Raw genomic sequence first — 24441 nt, 5'->3', positions numbered from 1 at the left:
ACTTCCTCTTAACTACACATAACCCGAGCACAAGAACAAACCTGATAGTAACACTGCAGCCAAGTACTAACCTTGAAAATCGTAAATTGAAAACACAACATCCTTCTTTTATAGATTTTTGCTTCATATCACCACAGACACAGACACACACACAGACACACACAGACACAGACACACACAGACACAGACACACACAGACACACACACACACACAGACACACAGACACACACACACAGACACACACACACAGACAGACACACAGACACACACATCTACCTTGATTGTTGGCTGAGGTAAGTAACCTAGCAACAGCCTGCCAGACTCAACAGGTTGTGCTCACGGGAAGGAGAGGACACAAACAATAAACAGGACTGGAAATGACAATGTCCTCCTCTCCTTTTGACGAAGATTTACCTTCAGACTGTGCAGTAAGGTAACAAAAGAAAAAGCAGAACTAACAGGAAGCTTCATGTTTCTCACTGACTGGGGGCTGGAGTTCTTTTGGCTTTATTTGAACTAACTCTATGGATAACAGAGAAACAGGGACTACACTGTGTTTATCATTTGGGAACTAATGAGACTGTATCACCATTGCCAATGACAATTTCCCCCTGCTTCATATAGCTTAATCAATACGATCACGATTTATTAGCAGGTTCATATTTTATACTAATAATTTAATTCTGCTAAATAGTGGAAAAAGCTTTAATTGGTCCCACACAAACAAGCAATTAGTTATGCTGATTCCTGGTGTTAGTAAAACTTTCAAATAAATAGATTCTTCTAACAGAGTAAGAATCATGGATAGCCATTCTGCCTGGTCTAAAAGCAGAGACCTTTCACATCCTATAATCTGGTTTCCCACATGGTGATATAACCCTTGAAAGTTTACATAAAATACACTTTTTGAAATTTTCTCTAGTGAGTTAATAGAAATCAAATACAACATCCTGGGCACCAGTGCTTTTCATTTACTCTACATCACTGATGTTAAATACTGCCAGCGTTGTTACTGAAACTATGATACACTCCATGATTTCGATGGTGAAAATGAGATTTAGTTTCTTATGATGCTTGGAATTGTATTGTTGTAGCGTCTACACCAGTATAAAGTGCCTTCAGGAGACCGTTGTTGTGATTTGGTGCTATATAAATATAATGTAATTGAATGGGTTAACTGATATGGTTGTTTTAGCTTCATGTAGAAAAAACATATTAGTCTGCATATATCTTTAATATATTTCTTTAAATTTAAACACATACACTGACATTATTATTAGCAGAAGTTGGCGCTGTCTTCCATGTAAACTGGGTTCTTGAAAGGCTTGCTCCAGCTATTATGGAGTCCTTGTAGATAAGGGAGTGCTGAAAGTAGCTTCTTCTACTTTTTTAATTAAAAATGCAAAGGTTATTTTATCCAGTGGGAACTTTTCAAGTTTTTCTAATTTGATATGGAATGACAGATACTGAGTTACACCCTGTTCATTTACATTCATGAAGGTGTCTCTTGATACTAAGCTTTCACAGTGTTATGCCGGCCTCCCCAGCGTCCTTAACTCAGCTCTTAATTTCACTTTAGTTTACTGTTTCTGGAGCTTTTAGTGTAATGGAGTTTACTTGTGCATTATTTCTTTTTAAGAATGTACCAGTTTGTTAATTTGATCAAGATTACTTTCTCCGATTTGTTCTTGTTTTTTCAGCCTAATGATGACTTTCCTTTTACTTGTATTGAAACTTCTTTGGACTATATACTGTATGCAGATGAACACTGCCAAATGAAAATGAAAAACTTGGAAACAGCTCCAGCCCTTTCATCTCCATAATCTTCCTGAAAGTTACACAAAAGCAGACCACACGTGGCTTTTTACCTTAATCGCTTAATTATTCAATAACTTGCGATCCCATGAAAACATAATGGTGGTTTACAGATGCAGCGCCAAAGATCCTATATGATTACTCATTGAACTGACTGTACACAGCAGAAAATACTTTGGTTAGACTTTGGTTAGTTTTACTGCAAAGAATTGATCCACACTATAAGACAACAAAAAATTTACTTTATCTCAAAATTCTGGACAGCTACATTATTGCAGCTTACAGTAGTGCTTACCATACCTCTGTAGTTAGGCTTTCTTTCTACCCACAACATCTGAAGTGGTCACTTGTTTGACAGCTCATACCTGGTGTCTAACAAGGTAGAAACCTAAAATTTAACATGCTAAGATATAGCACTTGTTTTTTTGTTTTGTTTTTTTTTTCTCTGATGTGATCTTGGAGTCATTTTGCTTGGGTAACCACTCCCGGTGAGATTGTAGCATTGTGTTAATAATGCATCTGCCCTCTTAATTCTTAAGGAAGTAGTAAGAGTGTACAGAGCTCAGAATAAACGTGCTTTTTCATGTAACTATGTGTGTTACGACTCCTGTTATTATGCTGTTTAATATGCAAATCTCAGTGTGCAGGTACTTCTCCGTGATTGGTGGATCCGGAAGACGGATCACACGGATTGGCTAACCAGCTGGAGATGGCTCATGTGATGACACCGTCATGGACGTCCAGTCATTCATCCTCGCCTCACTCCAACCGGCAGACCTTTTGTTACATGCCCAATGCTGTTCGCCTTATACAGGAGTATGTAAGGGTGGACTGCCTTTTTGTTTGATTATAGCTTTCTCCTGTTTAGGGAGGCAAGTTCCATTCATTTAGTTTGATTCTTTTGGTTAGTTAGGTTTGGTAAATCCTCAAGATAGGCTCCTTCTGTTTGTTGTTTTGGCTTTTATAGCTTTTCTTTTGTCAAACAAAAGAAAAGCTATAATCAGCTTTTCTTTTGTTTGACAAAAAAGAAAAGCTAGCCTAACGAATCAACATATTGTAAACAATTCATTATGAAACTTTACCAGTTGTGTGATGTGGCTCCTTGGGGTCTGACGAGGATGGATCATTCTTATGTTGTGGTCTGGCCACCCTTAGACGGGCCATAACAGTGTGTAACATAAAGGGCCGAGTTTACTTGAGTGAATCAACATGAGAAAGAAACTCCCAGGAATTCATAAGCAACACGGTGAGTCACAAAAATCAGCAACTGCAATGACAAGACTGTGTAAAGGAGAGTTCCCACTTCTTGCATGCAATCTTTTTGTAAATACAGATAGTACTATTGTACACCAAAAATGAGTCGGTGCTGGTGGAACACGTGACTAAATCTGGACCTACAATTAAAACTGCTGTTGGCTATTTGCCTGTAATTCCATCATGATGTATTTTCCCACAAAAAATTCTTCCTGCTGTTTTGACAGCAGAACGTATTTGGTTCTTCCTATCAACATCAATGACAAACATTTCTGTCTGCTGTCAGTACTTCAGAAGACTAAAATTATTTTCTACAGGCCAGAAGAAACTCAGTCATAAAAGCAGCACAAAAACCAACATATTCCTTCAGAGCATCTAAAATACATTTTACAGAGTACAACTGAGAGCACAGACAGTCTCCAGTGCACCATAGAGATACCATTATACCTGCCCTGACCCAAAAGCATGTTTACAACCTTTGCCTACAGGTTTGTTGAAATGCAGTGTAGAAAACAGCTAAGTTTGTCAAGGGAAGAGGATGCTAGCAAAAAAGTGAGAAACACTTCCTAATCACACATAAATCACAAAATGCAGCAGATTTAGCAATACAAGAACAACCGAGTGTGGGGTCCTTCAGCAATCACACAGTGAAGAGAGCTTAAAGGACAATGTTGGTGGTGGAGAGAGTGTTGGGTGGGCAGAAAATATAAGGAAATCAAAAATAAATAAGGCATTGGACAGAGAGGGTATGGAAAGGCCCAGCGTGGGAGCTGTCATGGCCAGTTAAGTGGACAGGCAGCCCTGCTGGAGCTCTGTTATCTGTCTGCCGCAGAAAGTCAACCAGCAGAGAGGAGGGTGTGTGTGTGTGTGTGTGTGTGTGTGTGTGTGTGAGGGGGCTCTGCTCTAAGGCAGGACACACACTGCGAGAAAGCTTTTTATTGCATGTTCTGTGAACAATCTCAGATGAACAAGTCTTTTAATATGGACATCATCAGTTTAATCTTTCCAATTACTTTTAGCAACTTAAACATCTTTATCTAAATCTGGTTTAATCATATTGATTCTCTGTGGGTTCTTTTTAAATCCATGCCTGCAATTACTGTAGCAAAGTATACAAATCCAAAAAGCAGTTACCAGGGCTTGGCGACGGCTCAGAAAGCTGCTAGAGCCAATTCTGAAACTGTATATGCTTTCAAAAATCAATATTATATCACAGTCTCTAATTACAGCCTGAGGCTTGATGCAGATCTTCATTAATGAGCCTAAATGACACATTAGCAATTGACGCGGGGAAACAGAATACCTCATTACCATATTGATTCTCAGGCAAAACTTCAGATAGCCAATTCTCACGCTGAATTAACAAATTGTTGCTGTGAGCCGTGCTCTTACTTCAGGTGCCAGAGATAATAAGCGTGTGTCAGTGTTAATGATCACATGTGCGACAATATCATCTGGAATCATTACGGTGTGCTGCAGTAGCCACAGAGCTGTCTGTGATGGAAGCAGCACTCACAAAAGAAACATTATTTAACAGGGCAAAGACATTATCATTAATCGAGGACAGGAGTAAATCTGTTTTAATTTTCATTGGGCTGACTCTCGATAAATTACACTGAAGACCTAAATAGCTGATGAAAATAAGAGCGTGGCGGCCAATAACCATTCTGCATTTAAAGTTGATTACAGTCTGCAAACTTCTCTGAGAAGCCTGCAGACTGAGTCTATGCTTTTCTAAGTCTGGGTCTTATTATCTCTAACTTCTGATTTTGGGGCGGCTGTAGTCTACCGTCACATGGGGCTGTTTGCCAAAGTTAACACAGTCTGATAAACAACTAAAATGAATAGGAATACAGTGTGTAAGGTTCCTTGTTTCCATTCTAAGATGAGAGATTTGAAGCTTTAATTTTGAAATTTCAGTGGTGAGAACATTTGGGTCAAGTGTTCGTTATCCAGTCAAAATAGAAATCCCAGGTCCCAGCAGGACACATCCTTCAACTGAATTTGGAGGCGTGGTTTAACTTTCACAGTGTCATACTGCGTTTTTGGACAAAAGATTTCTTGGGACCTCAAAGGGTGAACTGCTAATTAGGGTGCTTTTCTGAGAACTGCCTGCCTTCTAGGACTTTTTCCCCATTTAGATTTGCACCACCAATAACAGGCTAGCAAGCAACTTGGATCAATGTGTCTTTCATGATGACAGTGGTGTTGAAAATTGCAGGCTCGCATACATAAATAGACAATATCAGCTGAACAATTGAAGGGTTCATTTCCAAGTCAGAATTTTTTTTAAAGTTGATTCCTTTTTTTAATTTTTGAATTTCATTTGTTTTACAAACTCTTGCTGGCTCTTTTATATGTCTAAGCAACAAGTAATTAAACAATAGGCTAATTACATCATGAACAAGCTTAATGGTTGTAGCTTATTTGTAACAAAGACCTTTAAAAAAGATAAATCGCCCCAAATTTGCACTGAACAAACTACAAGACTTCTGGTCCTTTTATAGAAGAGATCGAAGTGCACTGTAACACGTTTGTCGAAAACCAAACACAGCACATCAGCGCAAACACCTTATACCCACTGTCAAGCACGGTGGTGGAAGTGTGAATATTTGGGCTATTTTGCAGCCACTGAGTTACTCCTCTGTCTACCAAAGTATTCTAGAGTCAAATGTGAGGTCATCTCATGCAACAGGACAATCATCTCAAGCACAGCAGCAAATCTACAACCGAACGCCTTATTCTTTTCTGAAGAAGAAAAGAATAAGGGTGCTACAACGGCCCAAAGTCCAGACCTCAACCTGATTGAAAATCTGTGGCAAGACCTTTAGAGAGTTGTTCATAAATGATTGCCTGTAACATTAATCAAGGAAAGCAACACTGTAAAGAGGAGTGGGCTAAAATGTCTCTATAATGATGTGAGAGACTGATTAAATCATACAGAAAATGATGACTTCAATTTATTGCCACTAAAACTACTGAATCATGGAGTGTACTTACAGTCCTTTTTCACATGACTGTACATCATTCAAAAGGCTCCTCTTGTGTTACAGAGTACCTACCCTGTAGGAGAAGCTTAAAATGGCCCTAAAACAGTGATTTATAAGAACTTTTATGGTTCTTGAAGTACAGACACACAACGTAGGCAGGACTTCCTCCAAAAATTTTACTTACACTGTAAAACCTTAAGTGGTCTGAAAGCACAAGACCAAAATCTAACAATGTGACTCCATCCCGACTACATACCAACCAACCTGAAAGCATGAGAACATGACACAGAATACACTGCCTGGTGTAATGTTTTTTTGTTACAGTATTTCTAATGGTGCCCATTCATAAAACTAGCTGCAAGTAACACGACAACTCAAAGCTAACTGGTTAGTGATTCTACAGAAGTTGAGGTTTGGCTTTCATGTATTGTTGCTGCTCCAGATTGCGTGTAAGGGTAAAAAATGACTTCCAAGTCCTCTAAATGCTGCTAGATACTCTTTGGTTTGTCCACAAACAAAGCTTTTGGCTCAGTAACTTGACCAAAAAACACCTGGAGATACCTCAACTTGTCATCTGAGCTCAACGCCAAAACAGCAGAGCACATATCTATCGTCTAATAACTGGCCTGCTTTGTGTTTTAGTAGGGCTCAGTCACTGGGATGTATATAAGAGAATATAAATGTTAATAAAACCCTCTAAAAACTTTACAAGCACTTTGACTGAGCTCTAGAAGGTCATTGCTGATACAATTGGGATAAAGATCTAAGAGCTCAGCACTGCTTTCGTCTGCCTTTCTTGTAATCCAAATATTCCCACAATGCTTGCTCTGAGTCTGCTTTCAAACAGAAAGAAAAATCGACACAATGTGTTAATGTCTTGGTAACTTATTTCATATGGGTATTAAGCAAAACATTCTATAGGTTCAGTGTGTATTATATTTTCTCTTCATGTACAGATCCAAGCTTTTATCCATTGTATCCCCACATGACTAAATACATGAAGTGGATTCTCTATGAAAATAACAGATGTACCTCATGCCTTCTGTGGATTTGTTCTGATAGTTGCAGTAGAGCTGCGGTGTACCCAGCATTGCTTCGGTGAAGACTGCCAGGAATCCCAAAGTCTCCACGAACAAAACCGAGTCCAGGAGGAGGTAGGTGACGTACGCTGCCACCAGAGTGAAGGCCAGCACGCACTGCACATAGTCCACAAAACGACTCCATGACCAGAAGTAGTTCCAGTCAAAATCTAAAGGTGCATAACATGAACATAACACAGAAATGAGTTTAAAATAATTCTTTTTAACAGTGCAACAGTGATGTGAAGGAAAACGATGGTTGTTAAGGGTCTAATCCTAACTATGGAATGCACTTTTATTTATATACTGCTTTTCCAATCTTAAGCTGCATCTGTTAAAACCAGAGACTATTAAAAGTCAGTAAATTCATGTGATTACGATTTTTAAAAAAAACTGGCAACCAATGAACATACATGATACCAGTGACTGACATCTGACAGGCCAATAAAAACATTTGATGGTTTCCCAGATAACTGGCTCCTGGAATGTTCACTACTGACCAACCGTCAGGCTTCACAGTGATCTGTGATAAGCAATGCTCCATGTTTTGATGCAGCTTTAGTGAATACTCAAAGTCCTTCAGACTATAGGTCACATTTAACCATGCACTGATGCAGTGCTTTATTCTGTACACTTCAAGCTTATTATTTATCTCACATCAATATATAGATTAATGCAAACTCCATGCAAAAGGACCCAGTCAGTGATTTAACCAGGAAATGCTGTTCACCGCACCCCAATGGTCACCACTGGAACCACTGGGTTGATCCTAATTGCTAAGTGCCTAAGCCTAACCAGGTGAGTTAAAATACCTACACCTAATCAGATGGAGTTAAATTAGCCCCTAACCAGGAAGATATGGCCTTCTTTTACTGTGGAGACACTTTCATCTGATGTAATTAAAGGAAATTCAAATACCTGACCCTAATCAGGTGAATTTAATTGGATTGACTCTGTTGAGATATTTTTTATTGCCAAAATTCTGAAAACAGTACCTCAGAATATGTCATTAAATCATTGCATTTGGGGTAAACGTTCTTCTAACTCGTAATTTAATTCAAAAAGTGTTCATTCCCAGTGGATGAGCTCTGCAAACCTTTTAGTAATCTGCACATTAGGTTGTAATATTTCTTGTGTAGAAGGTTTCTTTTTCTTATAGGTAGGGCAGAATTTTTATATTCATAATTAAAATCCCAAATGCTTATTAGCATTTGGAAATGATGCTCGAGTCATAGTTTAAGAGTCGTGCAGGCAATTTTGTGGTGCCAATTTCTATTAATTTCCCATTTCTTGTTTTCCAGCACCGGAGACAAGGGATCATCTACTAATCCTCTTTTTTTAAAATTTATTTATTTATTGAAGCCTCAAGTTGATAAAATCAAACAAACTACTGCTGTCATTTTTTATTTATTTCATTAAATAACTGCAAAATTTAATATGCCACAATTCCCTTCTCATAATCAGAAAACACGCCGTGTTACCATGCAACAAATATCTGAGCTGGGCCCCACTGGAATCAGTTCTCATTAAGATTCTTGTAAAACAGAAACATTTTACTTGAGGTCTTGATGAGTGAATGGGGGGAGGAAGAGAGAACGTGGTGAAAAACTGTGAAAGGAGTGTGTGACGGTCAGCCAAGGTTATGTTTTTTTTCCGATGTAGTAATGGGATGAATGGGAATCGAGACACTGATGAATGATTTAAACCCTGTTATCAGTCCCAACGCCTCGCATTTGCATTCTTGTGTGTGTAATTATTAGATAAAGATTCTGAGCACAACAGCACTGTCTTCCTGTAATAAGCAAACAAGCCAATACTAATCACACTGTTATGTCTCCTGGCTTCATTGCCTAAGACTCAACTTTAACTGAAGGAAACGGTGACAATAAATCAACTTTGCCTAAAAAGTCTTTGATGACTAAATACATACGATATATCTTTATGGTATTAAGGCAGTGAAACCACAACACACAACTGAGAAAAGAGGAGAGTGAAAGCTTTAACCATGAAAGTCTAATCATAGCTGAACTCCCACTACTGCATCTCAAATGCAATTTCTACAAGCAACAAATGTAATCGAGCTGATTCACTTAATCATGTCTAAATGAGGCTTTGCTTATCTAAGTGGCACATCTAAGTGCTCCAAGAAGGCCAACTGCATAGGCCTGTACAGGCCTCCTGAGAAAAGCCTATGAACTGCAGAAGAAAAACAGAAAACAATACCAAATGCCAACCATTGTTTAGCTCAACTAAATGCCAGAATTGGACAAGCCCTTCTTCTTTTCTTTTCTTTTTTTAAATTTCACACAGACTTGATAAAATCTGAAGTGAAAGAGTGGAAACGTTTATGACATTTGAGTTTAAGAGTGAATGGATGGTTGTGTCATTATAGAATTAATGGCAACCGATTCTGACATTTCGATGGCATTTCCACATATATTTACGCAACTGTGCCAGAAACCCAGCTCTTTAAAACTGAGCCAATTCAACTGTATCTCTTTGAAAGCAAAGCTAAACAAATACAACAAATGTAATTGAATACATCTCCAAGAGCCATTCAAAGCAGGTCCAGTACACACTAAGATTTTACCATGGGAAAAAATCAGTATCCAAGATGGTAACACAATGTAGGATTGAACAAAAGGAAAGTGGAGCTTTCAGTGGTACGCTGGAGCATGTACTTACTCCTGTTCTGAGTATAATTAAGAATACCCACAGACAGCTGTTATGTGTGCTCTAAAGCAGTGTTTATACTGCAGGTGTAGATATCTGGTGTGGTTGTGAAGCCCTGCTTGCAGCTGAGCCAAAGGACTATGAATCTGGGCCAGCCAGCGCCAGGCTGGCACTCTGTGATAACAGCCAAATATAGTCAGAAGTGATGAAGGGCAATCAAACATCGTTCAACACCAACCTGAAGCTAAAGCCATCACACCAAGTACAAAACTGAACATATGGTAGGAACCACATGTGACTGCAGGTAATGAAAACAATGGGTGCCAGTTTTGGCAGTAAAACATACATATGTACAGTTAGATAATAGTAGCAGTCGTAGGCAAGGCACTGTTTGTGCCATTATGTTTTACTAACCTGTTGTATCGTTGGGTAGCTATTTAGATAGCCAGCTAGCTAACAAAGCCAAAATGATCCGGTAAACTCACATTCTTGTTTGAATAAAGACCAAAACTAAATTCTGCAAATTGTTTTTTTTAAGCCATAACACAGTAATAAAATTATATTATATTACATTACATTACATTATATAAAATTAGAAAATTATCCATCCATTACCGTAGGGTGAGAGGCAGGGTACACCCTGGACAGGTCGCCAATCTGACGCAGGGCTAACACAGAAAGACAACCATTCACCCCACTAACTCCATGTCTTTGGACTGTGGAAGGAAGCTGGAGTACCTGGAGGTAACCCACGCAAACATGGGGAGAACATGCAAACTGCACACACAAAGTCCCCAGCCAGATGGCGGAGACGAACTCAGGACCTTTTTTCTGTGAGGCAACAATGCTTAATTATACAAATTTTTTTTTTTTTACAATTAATGTCTAAATAAGTAACTTATATCCAGTTAGCATATTAGCAACAACAACATGGTTGTGTTTCAGGATTGAAAGGTGTATGGGGACTGAAGTTAAAAACACATTTTATTCCCAAACAAAGCAAAAGTACTCAGTGTTAAAGTTTGGCTCTTTCAGCAACATATAGTTAAACTGTAAATGCTACCTTTTATTTTTATGTGTGATCTGAGAACTTCTATAACTATTATAATTTTAACTTGGAAATTCTGTGGGGTAAAATTCTTCATTTTGGTAATTTTCATCATGCTTTTAACTGAAATAGTTAAAATATATATATATAGCTATACATTTTTAGATATTTTAGAGTTTTTGATTATAGTAAAATACCTTCCTGGAAGATGTCATAGCTCATGAGCCATTTTATGGGATCCACCAAATTGATTTCAGGCATGAAATGAACAGAAGCAGAGGTTTTCTAGCAGCAGCAACCACCACCTTCAACCACCACAACCAGCTTCCTCTTAAAAGTGCATTACAGTTTTTGCATTCCCAACTTTTCTAGGATTTGCATGGGTCACAATGACATAAATTTCAACCTCAGATGGTGAGCATAAGGCCAGATGAAGGTGTCCGCAAGCAGACTTGCCCATGGAAACACTATACCAAACAGCACCAACTCCGCATATGCACTTCTAACAGACTTTAAACAGACCTCAAAGAAATGGTACCATCAAGAAGATATGTCCCGGTATACATCCTTTACCAACAGCATGCATCTGGAGAATGCTAAGCTTTATGGGTAAAACTAGCTTCCCTGCAAGAAAATCTAAAGAACAAGGGTTTGGTTTTGTTTGATTTCAGATATATCAGCAATCTGTCTCTATACCGCCCTTTTTCTTTTGAGCTGCTTTTAAGCATGTTTCTAGCAACTGTCCTTCCAACACAGGGTTTGTTTTGATTCATGGCCCAGAAATATGGCGCCGTGCTCCCACAATACATTGCGCCGTTACGTCAATTCCAATGTCCTATATCTTATTCAGGAAACTGAAAAATAAAAAGTGCTCAGTTTGCATGTTCTTCCCGTGTCAGAGTGGATTCTCTCCAGGTACTCTTGCCTCCCACAGTCCACAGTCATGGATGGGGTTACATATATTGTGATTCTAAATTGACTGTGGGTGCAAATGTGAAAATAATAATAATAAAAATAAAAAACGTCAAATAAAGTATTTTGCATCGCATCACACTCCCATTATTAATTCAAAATTAGCCACAGATGTGAACATGAGCGTGAATGCTCTCTGTTAGTCCCGTGAAAGACTGCTGAGTTCTTCTGTGAACACCCAGCTTATGACAGCTCATGATACACCAGGTTAAGAAAATGGATGTGTAGATGTAATTAATAGGAAGTGGAATGCCTCTCCTATATCAGCTCTTTCTGCTCCTTATAGCAGTAGCTTGTCTAAACAAGTATGAAGTGCAGTGTTACCTATAGAATTGAGTAAAAAAAAAAAAAAAAAGCACCTGAAAGCTGCACTGTGTAAGGCTAATTTAATAAAGGTAATTTCATACTGCACCCTAACCTTTTTGAGCCGTAACATCATTTGTTCTCCTTCTCGATGTAAATGTGTGAGCACTAATGTATCGACAGGATTTCTTTTTCTTGACTTCTCTCCCAGTTTTCGCTGATGTAAGGAACCGGGGGCTGGAGAGGCTTTCATTTCATGCCTTAGCATGAAATGAAAGCCTCATTTTTTTCCATCTTGCAACCTGACTGCATGCTCACCGATTCTGCAACACCTTTCAAATGAAGACTGTTAACCTTCGCAAATAAAAGGCAAACACTGTGACCGGGACATGCATCTTCACTGTTGTGCAATTTCAGCTTCCTATTTCAGTAAATACACTCCTTCACGTCGGTGCTGCCTCGTAATCAGCTTTCAATCCTGCATGTTCAATTTCTGGAGACTTATTTGCCTTCAGCACTAAAAAGTAGCAAACATTTTTTTAAAAGTAGTCTGTCGGCCCACTTCACAGGGACCACAAATGGATGTTTATCACTGTAGTGTACCTTGGCCATTCCCTACCATACACCCTCTCTTGCTGTGCCACTTGCGTGCCCCGGGGAACTCTCGCCTTCCTCTTTAATCCCCATGCTGTGTGGCAGCCGTAGTGGCACTGTGTGGGAACAGACTGAAGCTGCACACAATAGACTCCCCGCGGTGGCCGAATGTCTCAGTTTGTAGTCCTGCAGGGTTGCGGTACATGTGTAGGAAGGCACGGGTCAGAACTGGCGATTTCAATCGCTTGTTTACCGGCTGTTTCCTGCCAGCTTCACTTAGGCCCCAGAAAAGTCTAAGGGGGTAGTTGAAATAATGGCTGTCAGTCAAAAGCACCCGTGGGAGAAACGAGAACATTATTATAAAAGACGGTTATAACAACCTGGGAAATTGAACCTCGGATTGCAGCGGGCTTCATTTTCTGAAATTTGGACAGGTAGCTTTTTCACGGTGACTAATAGGCTTTCACTGCCAAGTCACAGCAACTTCCTCCACATTCAGCCTAAAAGTTCAGCTCCTTCCTGCCTGTAGGGAATGGATAACTTCACCTACAGGATAAGGTGATATATTCTAAGCTGCCAAACCCAATGAAGCTATACAGGTGCAGACCCCCATGGGACCAAAATGAGCAATGAGCCATTCCCAGACAATAGAAAGAAATGGAAATCTTTTGTATTGCCATGTACCTCCATAACATCATTAGGCCAACATCTCTGTGATATGGGACCACTGAATCATTGTGACATAATCACATAACATAACTGTAGTTATTAAATTCTTCACAACATCAGCACAGGGATGCTTTTCTTTTTGTGGGAAAAATGCTACAAAAGAGGCTTCTTTTAACATTTGGACTTTTACTAATTAATTTTTTCTTTAAAAGAAAATTTGGGATTGTATACTGTCTGGGTGTAGCCACATGATTGAGAAGGAACATAAAGAATTAAGTTTCCCCGCAAGACAAACTGTAATGTGAACAGTGAGTTTACCACCCAGATCGGCTTGTGTTTCGCCGACTTCACAGAAATACTAAGTTACACATTGTGTATTGCTATTCAGTCTAAAAGCCTAGTTAATATTACCAGTCCATTTTCTCGAGTTCTATTCAGTCTGCAACACTGTATAGGTGATGGTCATTTTGCAGCTAAATTGCCGTCCTGCAGCAACCTTGTCAGTACTTGTGGAGGGATGTGTGGTTGTGACTGGACACTGAGTGAATTTGTGTTTATGTAGACCAGCGGTGTCCAACTCCAGCCGAATTTCGCAGTAGGATGTCAAGGAAGTGATCTGCTCATCGCTTTGTCATTAATGGCCAGTCGCTAGTGGACATTGTAGGCTTCTGTTGCTTAAGTACTCTTCTAATGTGATTAGCACTCACTGATATGTCATAAATTTCCTTAGCTCTCACTGGCAGGTGCTTCAGTCGCTTGCCTAACAGTTGGACCCGGTTCATGTCATCAATGGTTATTCTGCTAGCAGTCATTTGAAGTCCCTTGAACTCTCATTTGGTCTCCGGTCGTCATGTGACTGCTAGTTGCTTCCTGTGTGGACGCCCCTTAAGAAGACATGTCAGGAAGCAGAATGTTCTTCATCATTAAGTTAATCATGATGATTCCAAAAGAAAGGGCAACACCATCAGCACAAAGTAAAGATATGTACTCTGCTTCTTCACAACTACACCCTGCATATGTATCTTTGTAGCTGATAGCCTAGTAAAGATCAGAAGTTAAAGTAAGTGCAAGTGCACTGGCCCATCTGCTAAAACTGTTGTTAAAGCTTTCGCGTTTCCATACTAAACTTCTCTCATTTCCCTGAACTCTGTGTAGATGTGCTGATATTTGCATTCACAGAAGTAATAAAAGGCCTAATATAAAAATCAAATTAGATGACTGAATGGAGCTCAAAACAAATGAAAGTGTGGATGTGACGGAGAGAGCTGCACCCTTTAGGGAACCAACACAGTTCCTGTCATGGTGGAGTGGAGTTTCACATTTTGGTTTCCTTGTTAAAAGTTCATATTTATTCTGCTGCAGATTTAAAAAAGGCATCCAATTTCTCCTTTTATAGATCCTCTAAAAAGTTTGACTCAAAAACAAACTTTTGCACTGTCTTCTTGCTTTTTCCCCCCCAAATCCTTTTACCTCCACCTGAGTGATCGCCGGCATTTCTTCTTCAGACACAGCCAAATGATCTGATCTTTTAATCTTCTTAAAGGATTGCAGCAGGCAGTCTTGCACATAAATCACACTGAGCTGCTATTACACCAGGACTTAACTTCTCTCTGAAAACTACACATGCCAAAACAAAAGACTTACAGTCCAGCACCGACGCACACATATGTGAGTGAGTCTGAGGCACCTGTATATAGAAAGGCTGCAGCTAGTCACATCTATTGCAGCTTCCTTTGGGCCATCCTGGGAAGTTCTATTAAAAGTCACCTACCTTCTGTCTGTCTAGGTACAAATGTCCTGCTGTTTGATGAAGGTGCCTGGTGTGATAATGCCGCTGTGCTCTTATGAGAACAAATGAGGTATTATTGAGGCTCAGAGAACGCGAAGGGAACAAACTGGACAGTCAGACAAATGCACAGGTTGAGAAACTGTCCTGAGGACTAAACAGCACCACAGTGAGTCACTACAGAGCGACATGGTGTGAACCGAATATCTGCTCCCTCTAATGTGTTATTCTGTGCCGCAGTTTTGATCTAACAACAGTCTTACAGTCCTCTCTCCCTGTGTGTTTTCTCACTTTTTATCGACGGCGGACTACAGCATGCTTGCTCTTGATATTTTCACTAGCGAATCAATGAACAGCAGCAAGGCAGCAAAGCTGCGATCAAAGAACATGGCTTTCTGTCAGCAAGGGTCTAATGACACTTGGCAGAGCTAACTGATCGATGACCATTCAAAGCCCAGCGATAGCAGCTTCCACATGTGGTCAAAGTCACGCAGCAGCAACACACACAGGTCAGAAAACACTGAATCAAAGAAGCAATGACGCTAATGAAAAGTCTGCGCTCTGACTTTTTCATGACAGGAAAACAGCAATTCTGTCCAAGTTGTCTACTGTGCACTACATACTAAACAGGAAAGTTTGTTCTGTATTAGGACACACTGAACTAAAAGTGCTCGCTGCCTTTTCAATTCATACATCTATTGTTTCCTTCTGCCATCTAGTGTCCATCGCAAAAACAACAGCCCTCTCTTCACCAATGCTGTGTCCCAATTGAACTGTGTATACCAATTGCAAGTATATACACATTTAAACATATGCATATGACTGTGTACAAATCTGGAGTACTTCTCATTTATTAGTATTTTAATTCCCAGGAGCCAGACTTTCTTGTCATTATAGAAAAGCGGTCTTGAGCAATAGTTCTCCAGGCTTTCCTGAAGTTTTTCTTTGGACATTGATCTGAAAGTGAGTGGAATAAGCAGCCAGTTTTTACACCTGACGCTTCCCAGAGGACTGCTTTTGTTTGCTAGGCCACTTATCATTGACCTATCAATCATTCAAACACAAAAAAGGCACCTAACTAAAATCTGAATGGGTGTTGTGTCTACAGATAACCTAAAAAGAACAAATTGTATCTTTAGGCACTTTGATACCAACACGCTGTCTCCAGAACAAATAATTTGTTCCCATTTCTTTTATTGAATCTATGAAAAATGCATTTCCATATGTGTTTGCACATTTTGATAAATCATCATTTCCATTTTCCTATCAAAATATAAAAAAATGAAGGGTGGCTAAAGTCTTTTAGGCGGTACTCTATATGCCACAGTCATTTCGACTATTACAAATGAAACAAATAAAACAAATAGGAATAAGAAGAGCAAATACTGTGGATTAGCTAGAATCCTAAATTACACAGGAATGTAACAAAATTAATCTTCCTGAAATCCACCAACTGGTCTCATCAGTTCCCATGCTTTTTGGACTGTTGTTAAAAGGAGATGCTACACAGTGGTTAACTGGTAAATGGCGGTTTGTATCTCCTCCTTGGATTCAACCAGACATTTTTCACTTGTTAGACAAATATGTAAATAACCTAAACTATGAAAGCATATATTTTACTTTTTTGTTTGTTTTTTTCTTAAACATTTCATATGCTTCCTATGGTTTATTTTTTAAATAAAATATATGGGTTCCGTTTAGACTGCATGTCATTTACCTTTATATTAGATTAGCAAAACTGTGACACCAAGAGTGCAGTGGGTTGCCAAGTTGACGATCCACACCATGTCAGAAAAACAAGTATGGTTTTCTGACAATTCTTTGGTCAACAGAAAAATAAAGAACTACAAAATATACTTTAAGTGTAACACACGAGTGTCACCATTTTAATTTAATCCCAAGTAATATGCTGGGATTCGTCAATTCAAATGAGAATATTTGAGTTTACTTTAAATGCAGCTTGACTTGTAAGTTCAGCAACATAAGTCCTGAGTCCTCTTTAAATGTGTTGAGTTCTGTTTGGGTTTACACTGTACTGAAAGTATTGAAGTCAGCCAGTAGGAAGACAACATTAATTCAAAATCATTAGTGTCAAAGTCATTAGTGTTTGATTTTGCAGCCTTTTGTATTAGTCCAGAATAAAAATCAACATGCCGCAGCTTAAAGGTTATTATTTATACACAAAAGTCAATTTTGCTTGTATGCTGACCCTGAGGTGCGAACACAAAGACAAATCAGAAAACACGACATGTCAGAAAGAGAAAACAAAATCACAACAACAAAACAAACACAACAACATTTTGTGACTGGGTTTCATGATGCAGTGATTTTCCTTTTTGTCTTTTGCACTTCGTCAAGATCAATTATTGCTTTTCAAAATGCAAAAGTATCACAGTAACATGAGTATATTTCGTTGAGTTACTTCATACTGTACTAACAACAGTACACTAACTACTGTAAACTAGTGGCAGTATGCAGGTGTAACAGCATTAGCTTCTTTTTCTTCCTACATTGTTGTGCACTAAGGGCGTGCAGTGAAACATGCTGTAAAGCATCACAAAAGTGTCTATAATGGACAAACGGTTAATGTGCTCGATCATTCAAAAACATGCGAGAGAAAGGGGCTCATGCTTCACGTCAACTCATTGGAAACTGTTAGTCGTGTCAGTGAGACGGCTGGGCTGTGAATGAGAGCCAGGCAGGGTTATCACCATGCACAAGACACACAGGAGTGGAGATGGGAGAGGCAGATGAACTACGACTGATGTTTCATGACAGACACAGTAAGTACATACCCAGAAAGAGCCTCTTAGGGATTCTGACCTCTTCGTCCTTAATGTCTGTGGCTACAGACAAAAAAAACAACAAATATATAGACAAAAAAGAAAAAAAATAGAGCTTGGTTTTCTTCAGCAAAACTGGAGTTGATCTTTGTCAAATTACAGAACTCACTGATTCTGTGATTTGTTACACCAGTGATCTGTGAGGTTAGGAGTGTTCCCACCTGCTTAGCTTGCTCAGATGCATAACCTTTATAGCTAATAAACAGCAATCAATAAAATTTTGAGGCTCAACTTAATTCCTTTCATCAAGGTGTTTTTATCCACCTTTAAATCCACAAATCTGGTGACATCTGCAAAGTCCAAAGTTCTATTTTTCCAATTTTCGTACATTCCTTTTACTTTATGTGTTTTAGCATTTATTGCACTAAGCTTGCTCATCTTCACAGCTTCTGCTGCACTGCTGGCACAGTTTTTTGTTCCACTTACACTTTATGCATAGGAAGACACAAAATAGCCTTCATCATGTTATTCAAACTTTAAACGTAGCTGTTACTACCAAAAGATACATAAAAGCTCCATAAAAGTATATTTCACACACGGATCTATTAGCCAGACCTTGGAATGAGCCGATATCTGGCTTGCTGAGGACGATGTTTATCTGTAGTGTCACATGTACTTGACACGGGTTTAATATTTCAAGATGGTGTGATGCAGAGCTGTGAAGCTTTTCAGTTATATGTTCAATAGCAAAGATTTCTGTAACTACCCCGCACAAAAGAAAACACAAACAAACAAACACATACACACACATTTATAGGAACATGTGATGTTGGGAAAATTGTTATTTTAAACATTGCTTTCACCTCTGAACCAGCTCCCAGTTTGGATTCAGGAGACAGACACGCTCTTTACTTTAAGAAAAAGCTAAAAATTAAATGTTTCCTTTTTTCAATATATAGTCGGGGCTGGATCAGGTGACCCTGAAGCATCACTTAGTTGTGATGCAGTAGGCCAAGGCTGCTGGGAGCTTCCTGGTGTTTCTTCTTCACTCCCTTTCACTCTCTGTGTTTATACACCACTCTGCATTTAATCATTTGCATTAATCACTTCCACAATGGAAAACAGCCACCCCCTCACCCCCCAACTGGTCGCAGCAAATGGCTCAGTTTGACCCTGATTCTGCCAGAGGGTTCTTCCTGTCAAAAGGGAGTTTTTCCATCCCACTGTCACCTAATGCTCGCTCCTACATACTGTGTTTGGCCCATCCAAGTATGGTCACATTTGACTCCATAAAACAAACCTGGTATCAGCCAAAAGACTGATACTGTGGCTGATGCCATGCCAAAAATCAGTGGGTGACTTCTCATTGCCTTTATTCATGTTCTGTATAAAGCTTTTATATAGTGCACTCAAAACCTCTAAAAAAAAAAAAGAGTTTAGAGTACAATCGATGGCCACGACCTAAGCATCACATCTCAGACCAAAGATGAAAGAGAGGAGCACAATATAATCTACCAAAGCATTTGTGTGTTTTTATTTAAATGAATATGCTTGGCATGTATTTATTGATCAAGCTAACGTTGACTGGTGATCTTTTAATTGCGTGACTACAATTATAAAGTTCACAATGCTGAGAAAATTAACCCTGTAGTCTCCAATGTATTTGCTCCTTCAATTTTGCAGATAAGCTCACTATACAGTCCTCCAGGTTACAGGAAGCAGTGAATGATTGTGGATTAAATACACACATTTGTACGAAAACTGAAAAATAAAGCCTTTAGCCCTGACTTCAGTATTTAAGCTAAGCCTAACAATCTCCCCATCTAACTCAACAGTTTTTTTAACTTTGTTTTTCACATCTTAGGTTTGCTTCACTGGAAGTTTGGAATTTCTCTGACAGTTGCTGTTTGGTGTAGACACTTAAACATGAAGCTACACTGCCCTACTGAGGCAAAATGCACTAACTACACATTTGGCCAAAATACAGAAAAACCTGGCACTAAACGGCCCCTCTGTCTCTCTCTGTGCACTGTTCACTGAGTGAGTGAGCAGTGACCGACAGACACCAGCTGTGGAACATACGAGAGAGACAAGAGACTTCCTGTTGTTTCAAACTTCCTCTGTGTGATCATTTTAGATGTCAGATAGCAGAATCACAGGACAGCTATTGTTTTTCTCATGTGATTTGCATTCAGACGCGAGTCTGAAGCTTCAGTTAAAGTAACAAAGCCCAAAAATGTTGTTACATTTAGTAAAATTAACAATCTATCCTAAAGGCTGATGGATAAAACTCTTGTTTTATTGCACTGCACTTCCTGACATATGCTCCAGTTATATTGGCATGCTGATATTATTGGCCGGTATTAGCTTTTGCCAATAATCAGCATTTATAACAACTGAGAAATGAACAACAACAAAAAAGTTGACAGGAGAAACATTGTGTTGATGTTGCACAGTTTGTCCACCAGAGGGCAACTCTCCTGTTAGCATTTCAAACGCCACAACCAGCTGATCCGGCTGCAGATAACTGCGCATTTAAACTGTACTGTTGTGCTGTGTTAGCAATGACTCATAAAGATTTATACATAAATACACAATACAAATTTTAGGCAAATCTGTCTATGTATATTTGCCGAAGTATCAGATTTTAGAGGCGCCAACTATTGTTATTGACCTAAAAAGAAATGTGTGAGGCTCTGATCATAAAACAGTGTCTCCATGTTTTCCTTTTACACTGGATTATATTTAATCCTGCCCACACTAGTTTAACTGATACTCTCCCATCATCTGACATTGAGCCTCTTCATATTAGCAGCCAGGTTTAGTCAAATTTCCTTGAAGTAAGCAGGAACTTGCAGCACTCCCAGTACTGCGTACAACACGCGTTACAGGCTTCAAAGACATAACCTGTCAGACAACAAAGGGCAGCTGTTTGTGTACAAAGGGATAAATGTCACAAAACAGAATCAAGCGTTTCCCCGTATGGGTTGCTGAATAACTTTATGACAAAAATTACAAAATGTAATCACCTTAATGTCAGTAATCAGCCTGGAAAGTTTCATGGTTAGTGATATTTTTTACCCCATCATCGTGTTTCCCCTTACGGACAAACAACAGATCGACATATCTGGATAATTCATTATTACCCAGTGTTTTCTACTAACTGAAAAATCTGGAATGTAAATGTAAAAATCAGTTTTCAATGGGTGAAAAAAATGTTATTGCTTGAGGCTTAAAATTCCGATGTACTTGCATTTTAGCAAAACAAGTTTATACATCCTATATTAGTTATTTGAACTAAGTGCAATATAAAACCAGCTTTTGAAAGCTTATTATATAGTTTTAGAAAAAAAAAACCTGCACAGGAGATCACAGGCAACAATCACCAGCCTCTCACACACTCACACACACTGAGCCTTATCTGCACTGTAAAGGGGCACCGCCTGGGTGTTCTGACCTAAGAAGGAGCGCCTCTTCGTGCTGAGTTCAGTGGCCATGCGGACGTTGGTGCACAGGTTCAGCATGATGAGCATTGTGCAGATCATGATGATGCTCTGCCACAGCAGCAGCGTCTCAAAGTAGTGTCCAAATCTAAAGAAGAAGAAAACAATATGTGGATTTTAAGATTTCATATTTACCCTCCGGTTCTCTCACCCATTTGCTGGTCACCAGACCTTCAAGGGGACCTATTACACTCAGTCCCAAGTGCATATTACACCATATTGCCAAAAGTATTCACTCACCCATTCAAATCATTGAATTCTAATCATGTCTATGGCCACAGGTGTATAAAATCAAGCAGCGAGATATGCAGAAAGAACGGGTCGCTATCGGGAGCTCAGTGAACTCCAGTGTAGTACATTGATAGGATATCCCTGTGTAACAAGTCCAGCTGTAAAATTTTCCTTAATATTGCACAGTTAGCTTTTAGTGGTTTTATAACAAAAAGGAAGCGAATGACAGCAACTCAGCCATGAAGTGGCAGGCGACGTAAAATCACAGAGTGGGGTCAGCAGATGCTGAGGGGCATAGTGTGTAGAGTCGTTACAGACCTCCAAAACTCATGTGGTCTTTGGATCAGCTCAAGAACAGTTCATGGAAAGCTCCACAGAATGGGTTTCCATGGCCCAGCAGCTGCATCCAAGCCTTACATCAACAAGCACAATGCAAAGCCTTGGATGCAGGGGTGTAAAGGACACCACCACTGGACCCTAAAGCAGTAGGGTCTCTGGAGTGTTCTCTGAAGCGACAAATCACATTTGTCTTTCTGACAATCTGGTGGACGAGTCTGGGTTTGGCGGTTGCCAGCAGACCGATACTTGTCTGACTGCACTGTACCAAATGTAAAGTTTGGTGGAGGAGGGATTATGGTGTGGGGTTGCTCTTCAGGAGTTGGGCTTAGCTCCCTTAGCTCCAGCAAAAGGAACTCTTACTGCTTCAGCATACCAAGGATGAGCAAGTTTGGTGTGGAAGAACTTGGCTGACCTCAACCTGACAGAACACCTCTGGGATGACTTAGATGGAGACTGTGGGCCAGGTTTTATTGTCCAACATCAGCATCTGCACTCAAAAATGTGGTTCTGGAAGGATGATCATAAACTTCCATAGACACACTCCTAAACCATATGGAAAGCCTTCCTAGCAGAGTTGATATTGCTGCAAAGAGTGGGCGAAATCATATTAAACTCTATGGATTAAGAATGTGACGTCACTTAAGTTTATATGTGTGTGAAAGCAGACGGGCAAATACTTTTGGCAATACAGTGTATCAATGCTTGGATTCTAATAGAGTAGCTTTGCATGATTAAAGCTACTTTTAGCTGCTCACTTATTCACACAGGGTCGCCACAGCAGGCAGCGTTGCATACTTAACCTGTTGGATTTTTAAACCAGATGCTCTTCCTGACACAACCGCCAAGGGATCTGTATCTCATCCTGGGAACCAGGATGAGATACAGGAAACCAGGAAAACTTTGCTTGTTAGGCAAACATGCAAACTACTGCACTACAGAGCCACAATGCACAGCTCTTATCTTATACTGTGTATTTTTGTGCCTCTTATCATCCACATTGTATGTACAAGTCTCTACATCATTATTTCTGTGGCCTCATTTAATATCCACTATTATAACCACTGTAAAAAACAGTGTCTGCTATAAGTTGAATACTGCTCAGAGGTAAAATATAGTTTGGTGTTTGACAGTAACCAGCAGACAGTGACTGCAGTGCATTCAACCCAGCAGGCAGCTTTTCCTCTATGAGGCGGTTAACATGGAGGTAAGAGGATCTCTTCTTTTTTTAAAAGCTGAATATCAGAGAATATCCCAAGCCTCCCATACCAACCTCACAAGCTCTCAAAGGATGTGAGAGTCTGTTACCTGAAGAGTATCCTCAGGATGTTTGCCACCAGCAGCACCAGGCACACGTAGGTGGAGAAGCCCTCTGCATTCTGGGTCCGGCGGATGTCTCTGTACTGGGGGATGTAGGGCACCACCCCACCGAACACCATGGCACCGGCAGCGACCCACGCCACCAGGTTGTTAAACACGGTGAGGATCTGGTCAAACAACTCATCTTCCATGCTGTTCGTCGGCGGAATAAGCGAAGAGACGTCAGCTGGCTGTCAGTGGCTCTAGAGACTATTTTTGGCTGTTGATCCTCCTCCGGTTCCGCGTTGTGGCTTTGAGATCAGGAGAGAAGCATCCGTGTTTTCCACGCATGACTGAGAAACAGCAGCTAATGCCACGCCATCATAAACAGAGCCGTGAAGCACAAACGACGTATCCGGGGCTGACGTTACAATAGCGGAAACAATGAGCAGTAAACACGATAGCTTCGGTACAAAAGCAGCGGTTGTGCAGTCTCTGCAGTACGGTCATTTACTCTGTGTTTCGCATTTCCTTGACTCAACACTGCTGATGCTTGTGAGCGTTTTAGCATTGGCTGAACTTGAGTCGTTATAGGAAACACACGGCTCCCCTGAAAATGTATAAAAAGCCCCTGAAATGTGAAGAAACCTGAAATAAAACAGCATTTTTTGTTTGCAGTGTCCCTACATCACCATCGTTTCTTCTTCGCTGTCCTGCCCGTCTGTAATGTTTCCCAACACTTCCTGGAACGTCTCACGTCACGCGCTCAATCAAAGATTATCCAACTTGATCAAGATAGTTCACACACAGGCAAACTGTATGTGGCTAGCTAGCTAGCAGGTTAGCTAAAAAAAGTAAATAAATAAAAGAAAGAATTTTAACATATAGTTTGTGTCAGCTGTTTGGCAGAACGTGAGTGTTATGGTAATTTTGGGCTCTGAATCTGTTATCATTAAATATCCAATTTGCATTTTGGAATGCCTGGAAAAAACGCACACTTCAAAGAATACTCAACAAATCATTCTTAAAAAAAAGAAAGAAAAAGTTGTATATATATTTAGGCCCTCACTTCAACCTGGACTACTCATAAAAAACAGGTTGGCAC

The 24441-nt window shown here is 39.7% G+C and overlaps 1 protein-coding gene across 2 annotated transcripts in view; it reads right to left on the bottom strand.

Moving 5' to 3' along the window:
* The window catches only part of slc66a2 (solute carrier family 66 member 2), a 36000-nt gene extending 11890 nt beyond the window's left edge, over nucleotides 1–24110 (bottom strand). Inside the window, exons 1-4 of one of the 2 annotated variants that reach the window (XM_003443804.5) lie at nucleotides 23346–24110; nucleotides 21425–21558; nucleotides 17980–18030; nucleotides 7093–7309 (exon numbers count right to left, since the gene is read on the bottom strand). In XM_003443804.5, coding sequence (XP_003443852.1) covers nucleotides 7093–7309; nucleotides 17980–18030; nucleotides 21425–21558; nucleotides 23346–23548 — 605 coding nt within the window. In that variant the 5' untranslated portion in view covers nucleotides 23549–24110. The remainder of the gene's footprint in view (nucleotides 1–7092; nucleotides 7310–17979; nucleotides 18031–21424; nucleotides 21559–23345) is intronic. The other variant, XM_005450760.4, reaches the window with a different exon arrangement.
* Nucleotides 24111–24441: the final 331 nt, after the last annotated feature.

The sequence above is a fragment of the Oreochromis niloticus genome, linkage group LG22, assembly GCF_001858045.2.
Source record: "Oreochromis niloticus isolate F11D_XX linkage group LG22, O_niloticus_UMD_NMBU, whole genome shotgun sequence".
Lineage (NCBI taxonomy): Eukaryota > Metazoa > Chordata > Actinopteri > Cichliformes > Cichlidae > Oreochromis > Oreochromis niloticus.
The sequence above is the reverse complement of the archived record's forward strand: the minus strand, read 5'-3'. Positions and strand labels throughout refer to the sequence as shown.